Here is a 16403-nt window from a genome sequence, read left to right as displayed (position 1 = left end):
CCCTTGTGGGCATCGACCATGTCATTTACTGGTAAAAATTACATTGTAGAATGACATTATATCATCTTTATTCCAAGATGTTTCAATATCCAGAAAGAACAGTCTTCCTATGTGAAATATAGATATCATATATGTATGAATAAAAGGACATTTTCTTTTACCAATTTTGATCTAGCAATTCCCTCTAATAATTGTTATTAATGACAGTTACAAGACATTGTTTATACACTGATGACCCCCCCCCCTTTTTCTCCCCTCTCTTTTTAGATTCAGTGTGGGGTTAGTGTAGATATGAAATGCTTGACTCTTATATGTGATTTCCATGGGATCAGTAAAAAAATTCAACATAGGAAATCGGTTTACACGGCACGACTAAATCCATTGTGTAGTCGGGCCAGTTGAACATCCTCATTGGAATTGAATGTATCTAACAAACTAGCGCATCTTTCCCCATCGTGGCTATTGTGAACCAATTTGCTGATTTCAAACTATCAAATTTTATGTTCTGCACACATAAATCTAGAACGAGGTGTAATGTTTCTTGTCGGTCAACTAATAATCATATTGATATGGAAGGGTTTTAATAAACATGGGACATCAATCAGATAATGTTTAACCAGTTCACTTCTACAAGTGATAAAATAGGTTAAAGATGAAATAACCATAGCAACAACCATAACATCCTCAGACTATTTTAATGAAGATTACAAGAACAAACGGCAACCAAGCAAGCTTCATTATACTCATCGTTTTATTTCTCCATCTCATTCAAGCTTTAAGAGGCGGTTATGTTTTGCACTGTGAAGTAAGGGGCGTGGATCTCAGCATACGAGTTATAGAGACGTTTTCGTCAACCATAAGACAGTTGGAACCTGATCTGTTAGATATCCCAACTGGATGTGAATAAGCAGAGTGGAAGCTAGCTTACAGGAAATGAAAATATATGGATGACAAATTTAGAACAAAAAAAGCAAGGAGGATTAATTTATAACAAAACCTAGCTTTTTGAATGTTTATTTTCATTTACAGAGCTCAGCAACATCACATCCTTCATGCGATGTTAAAGAATTTTGAAAAGGTTGCTTAAAACGATGAAAAATAGGTTTAGGAAAAAACGTCTTGAGAAACACAGAAAGGAAAAAATATTAAAGGAGCTATTTCAGACACAATTGAAAGAGAGAAAATTGAAGAACATGTGACATCAGAGCCCACCACACCTCCTCCACCTTTTTCCCTCCACCTATTTCCCGTTTCAATATCTGCAAACCTGTGACACACATTATAGGCACAGTAAATATTTCATACAATCAGATACCATCTGCAAGAACGATAATATATGATAATCATAACAAAAAAGTCCAATCGGAACATTTTGGGTAAATAATCACACGGCATCCAACTCAATCCTAGATTAAAAATATTTACAGAAACTTTTACGATTGATAAGTTAAGTAATCAGCATTTTCATTACATTATTTATGACGATTTTTCTAGATTCAAGAATGGAGGGAATAGAAGAGAGATTTTAAATATCAAACCACCCCCGCCCCACCCCCCCTCACCCGTCTGCCCAACTCAAAATGTTTCAAATGCACATAAAATATTTGTAGAGCCTATCAATCAAAATATAAAGGTTGCCTATAGCCACTCTGAGCTTCAGGTGCTCAGTTCTTACACCTAATTATCCTCACTAGGACATCTTTGTGACAGATACATCCATAGAAAATGTTTTTCGTTGCAAAGGATACATACAAAGTAGGCTCATGGAAATGCACTTTTCTAGTGGATATGCCCTTTAAATTACGCCTAACTGTGATAATAAAGTGGTTCTTACTTCTCCATACTGTTAGCAATGATAACAGACTAAGTGTGTATTTAAGGAATAATTTACAGAATATATGATCATAACTAGGTGTATTTAAGGGATACCTGATCTCAGCTAGGTGTGTAATTAACGAATATCTGATCTAAAATAGGCATGTATTTATAAATGAATGCAATGCACCATCAAGTCTACCTAATAAATAACAATGTAAAAGACAAAAGATTTGAGATTCCTGTAGCTGCATTATACAGTGTGACATTTACTGCCAGTGATTCCAACTGTGCAGCATTCTATAAACTGCAGCATCTCCTGCATACAATATTCTTTCAACTCTGATGAGATCTGACCTTGAAACTATCAACACTATTAATTCTTGGTCAGTGACTCATAGTTGTCTCATTTCTTACATTCTCAAAGCAGAATGTGTGAAGTTATTACAGATAGTAGTTTCAGATTATTCATATTTTCATTGGTGATATATATATAATAGCAATCCCAAAAGTAAAAGAGTTCAAGACTTGAAACTGGTGCTTCCCTGCCCCACCACCCCCTGGGACACCTCCCCTCCCCCTTCATGAATACTTTCTTAAGGTCATTTCATTCATTCCTATAATTAGATTTCTCTTTTAAGAAGGTTTGGAAACTACGAAAGGTCTTTCTGCCCACGGACCTCTACTTTCCAGATAATTTAAAAGCTTGTCACCATTTGTTAACCTTAGAATGCATGCTAAATATTTTAAAGAAAACCATGAATGCATTTTTCAGTAACTGTAACAAGGTATAAATATTAAGCATACATGCTGGACAAAATGTAATCGTCGATAAAAAAAAAAAATTGTCCACTTTTGGAAACCGTTGGCACTGATGATGCGTCTCCTTCTGACACACCATTTTATCAATGTTTGGCAGAAATAGTTGACAGATTTTGTGTCTGAAATATTGAAAAATCTGTCAGCCAATCGCGTGACAGATTAGCTATCCCGAAATACGTGTTCACGTGTGGGATGTACATGGTGATGGAGTTGGCTAATAATACTGGCACTGTCTCTGGACTAAGTACTGACTTTTTGTCTTTTACTGGTAGGTTCTGAGACTTCGTGATTCTGAATAGATTTGGCATCCTCGCTACTGCTCCTTGATGTCCCAGCAACATCAAACTGACTCCGGTCCAAGCCAAGGAATTCTAAGGCATTGCCAGCGAGCAGAGCATCCTACAAATACACAAAAGAGTTCTAAATTTATTCACCAAAGTAATGCCTCCAAACCAAACCAAGAAACAAAATAATAATAATAATTATGATGATCATGATCATGATAATGCTGATGATAATAATAATAATAATGATGATAATAATAATAATGATGATAATAAGGATGATGATCATAATAATAATCATAATGATGATCATTATAATTATGATTAAAATAATAATGATAATTATAATAATGATGATGATAATAATAATGATGATGGTCATAATGATGGTCATAATGATGATGATAATAATACTGATGATCATTATAATTATGATGACAAAAATAATAATGATAATAATTAAAATGATGATGATCATAATAATGAGATAATAATAATGATGATGACAACGATGATAATATAACAAAGACTGAAGGCTAACTTCTGAGGTTGTCACTGTCAACTACCACAAATTTAGAAACAGCCTTGAAATGCACACACGCACATGAACATACATCGACATACATTCAAAAAAATTGATCACCATGTCAAAGACAAAGTCTACAATCACATAATCTTAGAGTCAGTCACATTTAGTCATGTTCTCTATTTAACATGTCAAATACAATTGTTATTTTTGACAAAAAATTTAAATTTGAATGTGAAATTTTAAAAATAGCATGCATGAAATTATTACAAGCCAATACTGGTTGTCTGTTTACTGTTGTTGATTCCTTCATCTCTGACTCTTACCCTGCATAAAGGTCTTGGTGTTAAACTAGTACTGCAGTTTTTAGCATTTTCTCAATTTATAGTTTTGTTTTCAGTAAGAACTGTGCTTACTTTCAACATTTCTGTTTCAACCCCTACAGTGAGTGCTATCATAACACACTTTGACAAAACAACACACGAAGTGACATATTTAACCATGGTATCTCCAAAAATGAGCAAAATATTTCCAAGTTTCACAAACGCCTCTACTAGAAACAGAGACAAATGTTAAGCAAGACGAAGGGCGGGCTTGCTTCTCGTGGATATAAAAAATCTTCCTGACTGGGTGGTAAGGTGGTAATTTAGTTGGGAATTCAGTATAGAATTCCCCTTTAACTCCAACGTTACATAAAATTTACATAAATGAATATTTATAATTGTGATTTACCTTTACATCTTCACTAAGGCTATCCATTGATTCAATGAGTTTTCCAGGATGGTGCTCGCCCAACGGGAATGGGTAGTCACTGCCAAGGGAAACCCGGTTCTGTCAAAGGCAAGAGTAAATTACGAACTCTGTCCCAACTGATCATGAAGCTAGGTTTCATCTGATGAACTGATTCATGTCAATGCATTAAAGTGATTGCATATCATCAAATATATCGACAGTTTTGAAAACTGCAATTAGACATTTAGGACAATCATTGCACATACAGTATGGATGAGGTAGATGAGAACAAACAAGGTGTCGATACCATCACGCCACCTAATGAAATACTTTTTCAACTTCTCTGTGATTGCATAGTGATACAAATTCTGTTCTGTGATACTGGCATGCGATACAAATAGTACAGTGGTTAAACAGCTTTATCTACTTGTATGCAACCTAAGTATTCTCTTAATGTGACACATAATTCAATAAACTTAAAAACTGCTGCACAATTGGAAGACTACACCATTTTCTGACGGTATTAATATTTGAAACATAAAAAAAAAAAAAATTGCAAAACAAATCCTTTGGTTCTTACCTCTCCAATTGTTTTAATGAGATACTCTAAGGCACCTGGGTCGTGGACCAAGGAGTCTGTGTAGATCTTTCCCAGGTACTTTCGAGGGTTGACATCATTCTCCACCGCACAGAGGTCTGGTCGGACGTTAAATCCGTGCTCTATCCGACCGATCGTGAAAGGGAAGGCACCGCCTGAAATAACAAAGAAACCAAGAAATGTTATGCTATTATTGGAAGTGAAGCTAAAATATAACTGATATGCCACCGTGTGTCGAAAGAAAATCTGCTGCAAACCACCTGTGGCAAAAGCTAAATCAATTTCGAACAAGCAAATATATTCCACAGGGACTGGCTGCAGTGTTACTGATGAAGCACCAATCATCTTCTCAATTTTTGATTTGGCTCATAGGCAGAACATCATACAATACCTCATGTATAGGACCTAGAAGCTACTAAATATCCAATAGATCAGTTCTAAGGCAACAGACCGTGACAAATGGGGGAGGGGTTAAACAGAGTACCAATTGCTGCCACTGGTTGGTACGCAAGAAAAGGATCCTTGGAAGGTACTAACTGATGGTAAAGTTAACTCCTGGAAGCTAGCTGTATTTCAAAATGTTTGTTGATAAAGCCCATATGAACTTGCCAAGTATTGAGGAAATTTATAATCTTAGCCATGCAGGGATCACACTTTTTATCATATGGGCAGAAGATAAAGATTTGTCATTCATAAATCTGACAATTTTTATGAAAGATTAAGAAAAAAGATAAACAAAAAGAGTTGAAAGAATGTTAGAACAAACCTCCATGGGCAAACATGACTTTGAGTTTTGGATATCTCTCGAGAATACCACCAAAGATGAGACAACACATAGCTTGGGCAGTCTCTCCTGGCATCCCGACCAGCCATGGTAGCCAGTACTTCTTCATTCTACCGTCCAGCTGCATATCCCAAGGATGGACAAACAGAGCACAGTCATACTCCTCAGCAGCCTGGATAAAGAGAAATCAGGAGATAAGAGGCTAGTCTTGGAGGCTGTCAAGTACATCAAGACTCTCTTTAGAAAAATTAATGGAGGTCCTGTTAACAACAGATGGTCAAAATCATACCATAACGTCAGTTATTTACATAGGTTATTTATATAGTGCATAGATTGAAGGAGAGGACTGGAGCAAGTTTAAGAGATTCTTGATTTACATGATAATGTTCACTGGAGAAATATTTTACCCAGACCAAAAACCCTAGCTCAAATTTGACAATTCCTCCAACCACGTCAACTATCTCCAAATATTTCTGACCTGCAAAAGCACGGACCGATGATAGAATTTGTTCACAATGTCTGTAATTTCTGTCAATTTTTCTTCCCTTCTTTCTATTTTTACTTACAGCAAAAATTGGTTGTAACTCTGGAGCATCCAGGTTCCAGTCGTTGATATGTGATCCGATCTGTACTCCTGGAAAACCAAGCTCCTGTAAAGAGGGAAATTAACAAGATCTCAAGCATTTCAAAAACACTGGAAGACATATAATCAATCAATTAATCATATCCCAAGTTAAACAAAATATTAGCTGGATTGTGGAAATCTTATGAGTCAGCTTAACCGCAACAAAGTTACTGACAAGAGATTAATTTGTCTAATTTGATATCAGTTATAAAATGGCTATTCAAAAAAAAAAAAAAGGAAAAACATAATAAACACTTTTCTATAGGAAAACTAAAATATTAATTTTTAAGTTTGATGATGATGATGCACATATTAAACATGTTCAAAATTGCAACATAAAATGCATAGACTGATTTATTTCATGTTCATTTCCTCTAATTACTCCATACAGTAGCTATTCTCATACCAACTGTGTGAGAAGAAACTGAGTCTATAAGCAAGACTCATTCAAGCAAAATATTTTAAACTTACATAGATTTTGAGACAACCTGATCCTTTGTACTTGTAGTTCCTTCTTACATTGAATCCAGTTACCTTTCGGAAGGACATTTGGGAGTTGTCTGTGCATTTTGCTTTGCACACAAAACAGTTTGCAATCTTCACAGATAGTTTTGTTTTCATATTTTATGAAACAAAGTTATCTCATTTAGCCACCAAATATGCTACAAAGACCAAAATCTGGTCAGCCATAAACTCAGCTTAACTGAAACATTGGCTCTCATGGATTCCTTGAGAGTCCCTAACTGAGATCCTTCACTAAATCTTATTAGACCTTATTCCTTATATGGGGGATCAATTGCCGAGAATCTCCGGGTAAAACTTTTGAAAGCTTCCAGCAATACCTTGTGGAAAAACAAATAAAGACGATATGAACACGGCCATAACTTACCATCCTTATTCTCTTAATTTCTTTAACTGCTAGATCAGGGGCCTGCATCGGCAACGTTCCAAAGGCCACAAATCGCTTAGGGTACTTCTTGACAGTCTGGGCAAGATCATCGTTTAATATTCGACAAAGGTCCAGAGTGTCTTCTGGTTTGGCCCAGTAACTGAACATAACTGGTACTGTGGATAAGGCTTGTACTGTAACACCTGCAGATGGGACAAATACACAGTAGGTTATAGAGGCATCCTCCATGAAATGTCACATATAGGCTATCAGGGGTACAAAAAACAAAATGGAGTGTCAGTATCACCTCAAATCTTCTTCATCATAACATTAAATGAAATCCCAGGATAATTTCAATTCCAGTACTATTTTCGAGGAGAAAATGGCCTGTTCAGGCGATGGATGTCGAGAACTCAAGAAATATGTGATCGCAGCTTGCTGCCTTCTTTGCACCCGGCGATAGTTTGACGCCCAATTCTTAATCACTTCCTTCGCAGATCTTAAAATGAACTACAAAACCTCCTATCACCTAAGGGGATAATTCTTCTGGACAACAGCTTTTAAAATTATAAAACCCATTGCTACAGGTGTCCAGTTGTACTGCTACTGCTGGTGTTGAGCGCAATAGCAATGCCTAGGAATGACCAGATGGCAGCATGACCATATTTCAATGACAATCCTTGCTATAAATCACAAACATTCCCAATGACACACAAACAGCCAGACTAAAAATTAGTATTTTGTCACCATTTTAAACAGTACAAGTTTGTAGATTTGAATATTTTTCTAATCAATTACAAATAAAGAGCACCCCTCTCTCGTCCCAACCTCCCCCATCAAGAAAAATAAAAGGAAAAAAGAAAAAGAACAAATTAAAATAGCCGAGAGCTTGAAGAATAAAATGCTATAACTTTCATGCTTTTACATGAAAACACATTTCCATATAACAGATCACTGGATGGTATGGTAGTTTGCATGTGTATGTGCAATAGTTAAATAAAGGTTCCTCCTTTGGTAAACAGCGGCTGAAAATATCAATACGTAGGAGATATGTGCAGCATACCCGTGGCATCCATTTCTTGTATCCTAGTCTCTGGATCCCAGCAGTTTTGATCAATGACTCTGAAGAGCTTTCCATCTCTCATCATGCTTGCCTTGCCGTTGCATTTGTCATGGAGCTGTATCCATCCACCGTAACCGTACCTCTGCAAGCGTAGAGAGAAAGGACACATATTAGGGCTGCTTGATAAGGTGAATAACGTAAGGATGAGAGGTACGAAGGAGACAAAAGGAGGGGTGGACAGTGGGGTTAGAAAAGGGGGAGACAATTACATAACAATAAGATTATTTAATGTGATTTATATAGTAGGACTTTGATGCCATTAAAGCAAAGCCGAGAGCTGGAATGATGTTAATTACAGTAATTACAGTTAATTACAGTTATTGGAATTATGTTAATTACAGTAGGCTATTATTCAATTTAGTGGATGATCATTTATATTGACTCATGATAATTTGTTCTTCTTAACTGCAAAGTGATCTTGCTCCCCAAAGGGTATATGACTCCACTTTTCCTCATTGTTTCAAAAATTGACTCAGCTTAAATGAACAGATACCAACAAATTAATCTAGTTTCTTCTTCACATAAACTGAAATCAAGGGTACAAACATTTACCCAAGTTGAATAAATGAATGAATCAATAAATAAATGGATAAATAAATAAATAAATAAATTGATAAATAAATAAATAAATATTATATATATATATATATATATATATATATAAATATATATATATATATATATATAAATAAATGACTGAAACGAATAAATAAATAAATAAATAAATAAATAAATAAATATATATATAAATAAATATAATAAAAAAAAAAAGAAGGAAGGAATGTTTCAGAGCTGGCAGTTCTAAATTTATTACTGTAATATTTTCAGCTATGTTAAATGTATTTTGTCCACTTACCTCTTTCAAGTCAGGCCATCTTTCTGGTAGAATGTGTGCATGGACATCTATCTTTAACCTACTCATCTTGTAACCAGATTTTGACCTTTAAAGCTTCACAGTCTTAGGCAGCATTGGATGATTGTCAAACAAAATGGATTCTCTTGAAACAACCTTGGAAGTAGCATTATTGTTACAAAGAAAAAGAGAAAAGTTTTCACAATTAAAACTTTGACATATTCTGATATACCATATGAGAACAACAAACAGAACAACAAATACAGTATGACAACATGCTTTGACTATTATTTCCATAAGTCTGAAGAAATGACATTTGGTCATATTTTTTTTCTAAGGTGAAAATCATTGCGAATACAGACTTAACGAACAAAGACATCACACAAGACACTGAACAAAACACAGTCTGGTTTGATTCCAGTGACCACTCAGGGAGTAATAATAATCAAACAAATTGCTTTCAATAGTAGACTACTGTAATAAGAAAAATAATAGTAGCCTACCTGTTTACCAAATATTACAAAACTGTCAAAAATTTGTATTTTCTAATTGCACTTTTTATTGTGGCTTACATAGGCATTTATGAATGATGGTAGCTATCACTTATTAATTGTTCAAACAAAATACACAGGTTTCACCCCCCCCCCCCTCCTTTGGTTCATCTCATTCTGAGTTTCAGTATAGTATGGCGATGCATACTAATTACGATGGAACCACTCAGGACTTGAGTACAGTGTGGTAACAAATCTGGGTTGTCACAGTTCAGAGATCACACAGAGAAAACAGTACTCAAAGCTAAGAGCATCCTGGGAGTAAGATCGTAGATCTTTCATGTACCTTGATGGTCAAACGTTACTGCCACTGTACAAGGCAATGGTGAGACCCATTATTGAGTACATGGAGTACCAGCATGGTCTCCTCTTTACATGAAAGAGGTAGATGTGATTGAGGCTATACAACGAAGAGCAACTAAATTAATACCTGGTTTAAAGGATACCCCAGACATGAAAAACGGTTGAAAGGGTTAAATCTACCACGCTTAGTACATAGAAGATTGAGAGGAGATTTCTGTTTATACAAGTTTTGAACCAAGTATATTCCTGGTCAAAATAAAACAACTCACAAACTCTACTCCAGGTTTCTAACTCAATTACCAGAGGAAGTAGCTACAAGCTAGTTAAGCAGAGGGTTAACACCAACTTCTTTTGTTCATTTTTTTACTCAACGAGTCACCGTGCCATCGACAACTTGAACTCATTATCACAGAATGCAGTCAACTGTTGCAAATCAAGGTTTGATGCTTACTGGAAGCAAAAACCTGGAGTTTATGATTACAGAGCAAATGTAGCCTAACCAAAAACTAAAGATACATATTTACTGGAGCAGCATTTTGCTATTATATTTCACTGACTTTTGACACTATCTTTGACACTTTTTATTTAAAGTTGAATTTAAGAAGCCATGATAGCAAAGAAATGCTTTAAATCATAATAGGGCCTATACTTATGATTCTAACTTAGGACAATGCTTAAAATTATACTAGCCTAATGTTCAGTTAAATAAAGACTAGCTTTAAACCCTGGCCATGCACCCAGGGGCAATGGCTAACTTTTTGTATCTATTTTGTGCTGAAGTTGGGAAGGTTGAAAAAGGACTTTCCTTCCTTGGAGCCCATCAAGAATATATAATCAACAGCCTCGATTACGGTTAGGTACTTAGGCCTATGTCAACCCTACCTTAGGCTAGGCTAATGTTAGGCTAGTAATGACTAATTCAATACTAGGCCTACCATTACTAGTACTAGCCTAGAAAGACTATGACAACAAGAACTTAAGAAGCTAGTGGACATTTAATTCCAGCTTTATTTCACAATACCCAGCAACTCTTGAATCTCACAGATTAAGTCCCTGTTGTAAACCAGGCTGTATTGTCGTTCCCAAAAAGTCCTGTCTGTGAAGTGTGAGCTGCGGGGTATTCTGCAATTGCTCCTTAATTTCTTTAGTTGTTATTAAAAATGCTTGTCTAATAAAGTAATATTAGCTTAACCTTCATAGTTTACTATAACATACCCTAGCCTACACTTGGGTACAGACTTACAGTTACACTGTTACAGGCTCTTCATAGTTATTTCACTTTATACTTTATAGTTCATGTTACTTGTTAGCCACCAATATTACTAGCCTAAGCCTACAACACTGCTTACTTTAGTTTTAAGCGAACCCTTCTCACCACTTTTTCCGAAGATGATGAAAAACACTGTCAAAACAATGTGGTAATTGGGTTTGAGTGGTTAACGACTGTCACAGGAAGGTCGACATTCAACTCTGAAGTTTGGTGTTTTGGGCTTGCACTTAGTCTGTGTATTGACTGATTATTAATACTGTACACAGTGTAAGTACCACCACTGTACACATTCAATAACGGACCTAATCGCATTCAATAACAAAGGTCAATATTGCATGTTCATGGATATGGCGCTATAACACCTGGCAACTCAGAGCCGTATATTTCGAACTATACGGCTCTGTGGCAACTTTGTAAAGTCATATTTACGTCATTAACAGCGATTCGGTTCAAAGGTTACAGTGGTACACCCACGGTCGCGCCTTCCATTCGCTCTAATGAACGCCCATTGGTTGAAAAGATTGAATATGTGTTAACGTGTCATAGGAAAATACCATAGAAATTGATAAGGAAAATACACATACATTTGAAAAAGGATAGTTATTTAGATTATGGAAGAATTATAATTGCATGCTAAGGCGTTTAGAAACGCAGCGCGTACAAGTTGAAATCTTCAGTGTGTTTTATTGTTGACCGTCTTTCTGGAATGGAAATGGACCCTCAAACTTCCAGGTGTTGACATACCCTCAATCCATTCCTCCTTTGCGGACACAAGAGATTATACCCCAGCTATAAATCACTCTCTTGCATGCAATTGGTATTCTCCATTGTTCGAACTTTGCCAAAGATCACGTGTATATTTGATTTCGTTTTCTGTTGTTGTTCTTGTTCTTTCTGACACCATTATACCGCATTTTAAACTCGCACTGGCAATCGCCGTGATTAAAAAATCACTGCATCAAATCCTGAATAAAATCCCCTCGCACACGTGGCGAGAATGAAAAACCGTGATCTCTCATGGTAGAGAAAATGACAACGAAATAACAACAATTGCACATTGTATGAAATCCAAATATGAAGGCAGATGCTTGGACAACCGTTACCTTGTAGATCCAACCTACGTGCATCCGCCAACCGTACCATCCCAGCCTTGTTTATGAACGTCACAAAACAGGTATGATGACGAGTTGACAAAGCGAAAGGTGGGGGGATTAATGGGATGATGTAAATACTGTCATGTCAGATTTGCAGCCAATGGTAAAGAAACACTTCTTTCTTAAAGGGAGGGAGATACTTTTCTAGGGACAAGCAGGCACAGGTAATACCTTTCTAGGGGAGAACATATAAAGGAGGGCAAGATTCCCACCCCCCCCCACCCACGCCACACCTTCTCGTGGATGTTTTTTTTTTGTTGTTGTAGTAAGTCAATACTCGTATGTTAGCTAAGTTATCTGTACCGTCGTTCTCATGTAACTTCTGAACTAGAACTAGCGACACATTATGAACTATGGTGCAAAGTAATGGATTCGTACTCGTATTAAAAAGTGAGCCTTATTTTCGTACTCACACCAAGGAGATACTACTTGTACTCAGTATTTTATTATACAGATGGCAAATCTTGTTACCTGTAATCTAGACGGTGACATCCCTATGTTCCGACGTCTCTATGTTCCGACGTCTCTATGTTCCGACAAACTGTTTGGACTCTAATTTTTTTTGACCAAATTTGACCAAATTTTATTCGGACCCCATTTGTGACCCAATTTTTTTTTCCGACCCCGTCTGTTTTGTACCAACATTTTTTTGGACCAAATTTTTTTTTGGACCAACATTTTTTGGGACCCAATTTTTTTTCTGACCCCATTCTTTTGTGACACAATTTTTTTCGGACCCCATTTTTTTGGAACAAACTTTTTTTGGGACCCAATTTTTTGGGACCCATATTTTCTTGTGCAAAATTTTTACCAACATATTTTCGTACCAAATTTTTTTCTGACCAATGTTTTTCGGGACCCCAATTATTTTGGACCAAAATTTTTCGGACCCAAATTTTTTTGGGACCCAACTTTTGGACCAACATGATATCTGACCAATTTTTTCCCTGACCCCTAATTAAGTCCCATAAATATGGGTCCCAAAAATTAAGTCCGGAAAAAATGGGTCCACAAAAATTAGGTCCCAAAAAAATTGGGTCCACAAAAAAATTTGGGTGAACGAATATTGGGCCAGAAAAAAAATTGGGTCCGAAAAAATTTTGGGCCAAAAAATTGAGTCCAAAAAAAATGGGCCCGAAAAAAATTGGGTCCGAAAAAATTGGGTCCAAAAAGAATGGGGTCCGAAAAAAATTGGGTCACAAAAAAATGGGTCCGAAAAAATTTGGGCCAAAAAAAATTAGAGTCCAAACAATTTGTCGGAACATAGAGACGTCGGAACATAGAGACGTCGGAACATAGAGACGTCGGAACATAGAGACGTCGGAACATAGAGACGTCGGAACATAGAGACGTCGGAACATAGAGACGTCGGAACATAGAGACGTCGGAACATAGAGACGTCGGAACATAGAGATGTAACCATATAGACGGCTGCCCTCCACATAAAACCTATATTGAGGCTAAACATTCTGTAGAGTTCTATCTGTATACGTGGTTCAATACGTCAACATTTTCTGCATGCATGGGCAGATCATCATCCTACCGAAAAAGATTTCCGTTATAGCTACCTTAATTGTTGGTATCGGGTCTATCATAACTATACCGTGTGATGTTTATCTCATGACCAAAGTTTTAGTTTTAAGCTACGGTTATAATAGTAGAAAGCTTAATATTTGTCAGTTAACGGAACCCGTTAATGATTATAATTGTTCTCGTGCCTCGTGACGAGGAAACCCCGCACAAACCCAGTCACCAAATTTCTAACTTGTGTGAAATAATATCTTCACTCCTCCCGAGTTAGAACACTCTGCGTAATGTTTATATATAATTTGTTAGTTTTTCGTCAATAACGGATGTCTGCTCACATGACATCTTTGCATGATAGCCGCAATAAGGAGAAAGTGCCACTATAACAGCTTATATATGGACAGTATAAGATATAACATATAACACAGTAATAGATACATATAACACGGAGACACAAACATAGCTGATTTTTTTTTCGGAGATCATAATACGTCAGCCATGCTCCTCTCAACTTGCCAATATGACTATGACCATATGATCATGGAATCCATAATTAGCCAACCTTCAGTTTGTTCGAGAAAGACCAGTTTGATGCATTGTTCGTCCTGTGTATATTTCTGATCAGTATACGAACATTTCTAGCTGTTCTAGTATTTTAACGTACGCTTCCATTGCCGTGTTGTGGGTATTCATTATATACATATTCATAACCGCAACATGGCAACAGAGGGTAGGGAACAGCCGGTGGGGAAGAAAATCGTCACATTTTGGTGTTCAAATCAATTCATTTCAAATTTTACCCTTAAAGAGCTTTATAAAGTTTTACAATAAAGGGCTATATATGAGAAACCAAATTTGCCCACGATACGATCAAAGTCATATACCTTGCGGCCAGTGATTACTGGTATATCGAAGGTCAAACATGGTAGAATAGTTGGTGCCACAAGGAACTCGCGAACGTGACTGCACCGATGGGTAGTAATATAATTCTATACATTCCCATGCACTGCTTTTAATTCAAGAAATTTGATAATATAGGATGATAACCCGAGATAAAGTGAAGGAAAAGTTAACATACACGTAATGAAACAGGAAAACATGTTGAAAGCTTGAGAGGCCATCAAACATAATTAGATTTATTCCCGTTCCCGACAGGAGCTATAGGTGAAATCTTCAATTCATTGCTTCAATTACACTGTACCCCAAAATGCATCACTCTTCGCCTTACTCGAGAGCTAATGTCAGTTTGATAACAGAGGTTCCTATATACTTTTCATGGGATTTTTCCCCTATACGACGTTCAAATCAGATCAGATCAGATCAATTAAATGAATATCAGTGTGTTGTATCGTTGTATCTGTATAGGCAACTAATATACATATAAACAAAAGTGTACGCAAAAGCAAGCTCATAATACCTAATAATTGCATCAGTTACTGAGTTTCATATCCGTTACTAATTTCCTCCCAGATAAATCCGAGTAACTCGGGCTGTCAATGTGTTCTTCTTCCCTACAATAGTACAATTAGCGGGTGCAAGATATTCTTTATTAGTAGATGACACTTATCAACGTTCCCAGATACTTGTAGAAACATGTGTTTATGTAACTATAATCGCGTCGAAATCCACGCAAGCCATGTTAGTCGGACCGATGAGACATGCACTAGTGTCACCGTCCATTGTGAGTCTGTTTTGTATCAATGCATGAATCATGCCTGGCTGTCCACAAAAACGTTATGGTCAATGGTTAGCATGACTGAATACAATATTTCTACTCTAAACTTAACCTTTAAAATATTTTGTTTTACTGTGATGATTCTTAATGGTTTTAAAGAGTAGAGCTGTTTTGGAATAAAGGTTTTTAAAGGTTTTAAAGGTTCGATGGGAGGTCTGTAATAATGTGCACGGATTTGAATTGAAAGCTTTCATTTTAACGTGATTGATGTTTCCAAGAAAATGTGACCTATATACATGAGGTCCATGTGTATACGAGATATTCATGTACATTAGGCTATGTACAGCTTGGCGCGATGTATTAATTTAAACTTTCCTGCACGTTTCAAACCTGACTACGCGGTATGATATAGGCCTACTCAGAGGACAACACCTTGACGAAGCATATTCCACCTTACTGAGAGGCTCAAACATCACCTTACAAAATGACTAGAGATTGACACGTGGTTTGCCATGAGAGGACTGGTGTGTTTTTTAATCCGCTATCATTACGTCAAATACAATAGCATGTTACACACATCACAGATTTTACTATATCATCTATATGAATAAACTTGTATCATTTTCTATAAGAAAAAGAACTTCATTTGTGCATGTATAGCCATTATCAGAGATGGTAGAAATTATTTCACTATGAAGAGGATTGCAGAAGAGCGATTATTATGATTTTGTGTTTGGTGAGGGACCTGCCATAAGGCAGATCACCTTTAGAGAGAGAGCCATAATTATCAGTTTCATTAACGAAGTTCAACTAACGAGCACACCTATATCTTTTTATCAAATGCGACGTAGAATGGAATATTATATTAGAAG

The 16403-nt window shown here is 36.3% G+C and overlaps 2 protein-coding genes and 1 long non-coding RNA gene across 4 annotated transcripts in view; 2 read left to right on the top strand and 1 right to left on the bottom strand.

The window, feature by feature from the left end:
• The window catches only part of LOC139958666 (26S proteasome regulatory subunit 8), a 204192-nt gene that overhangs the window by 142110 nt on the left and 45679 nt on the right, over positions 1 to 16403 (top strand). The window lies entirely within an intron of this gene.
• Positions 250 to 2241, top strand: LOC139958660 (uncharacterized). The gene is made up of 2 exons (XR_011789835.1): positions 250 to 1912; positions 1944 to 2241. It is a non-coding gene; the product is annotated as an uncharacterized lncRNA (long non-coding RNA).
• On the bottom strand, positions 985 to 11550 carry LOC139958659 (2-amino-3-carboxymuconate-6-semialdehyde decarboxylase-like). Of its 2 annotated transcripts, none has more exons than XM_071955906.1 (9): positions 11255 to 11550; positions 9055 to 9207; positions 8139 to 8280; positions 7076 to 7278; positions 6128 to 6211; positions 5544 to 5733; positions 4760 to 4932; positions 4180 to 4278; positions 985 to 3036 (listed from the first exon to the last, which is right to left on the bottom strand). In XM_071955906.1, exons 2-9 carry the CDS (start codon positions 9118 to 9120, stop codon positions 2878 to 2880), a joined length of 1116 nt encoding a protein of 371 aa, XP_071812007.1. In that variant the 5' UTR covers positions 9121 to 9207; positions 11255 to 11550; the 3' UTR covers positions 985 to 2877. The 2 variants fall into 2 exon arrangements, with proteins under 2 accessions (XP_071812007.1, XP_071812008.1); XM_071955907.1 differs by having other exon boundaries at positions 11281 to 11550.

This window comes from Apostichopus japonicus, chromosome 18, assembly GCF_037975245.1.
Source record: "Apostichopus japonicus isolate 1M-3 chromosome 18, ASM3797524v1, whole genome shotgun sequence".
In the NCBI taxonomy this organism is placed as follows: Eukaryota; Metazoa; Echinodermata; class Holothuroidea; order Aspidochirotida; family Stichopodidae; genus Apostichopus; species Apostichopus japonicus.
The sequence above is the reverse complement of the archived record's forward strand: the minus strand, read 5'-3'. Positions and strand labels throughout refer to the sequence as shown.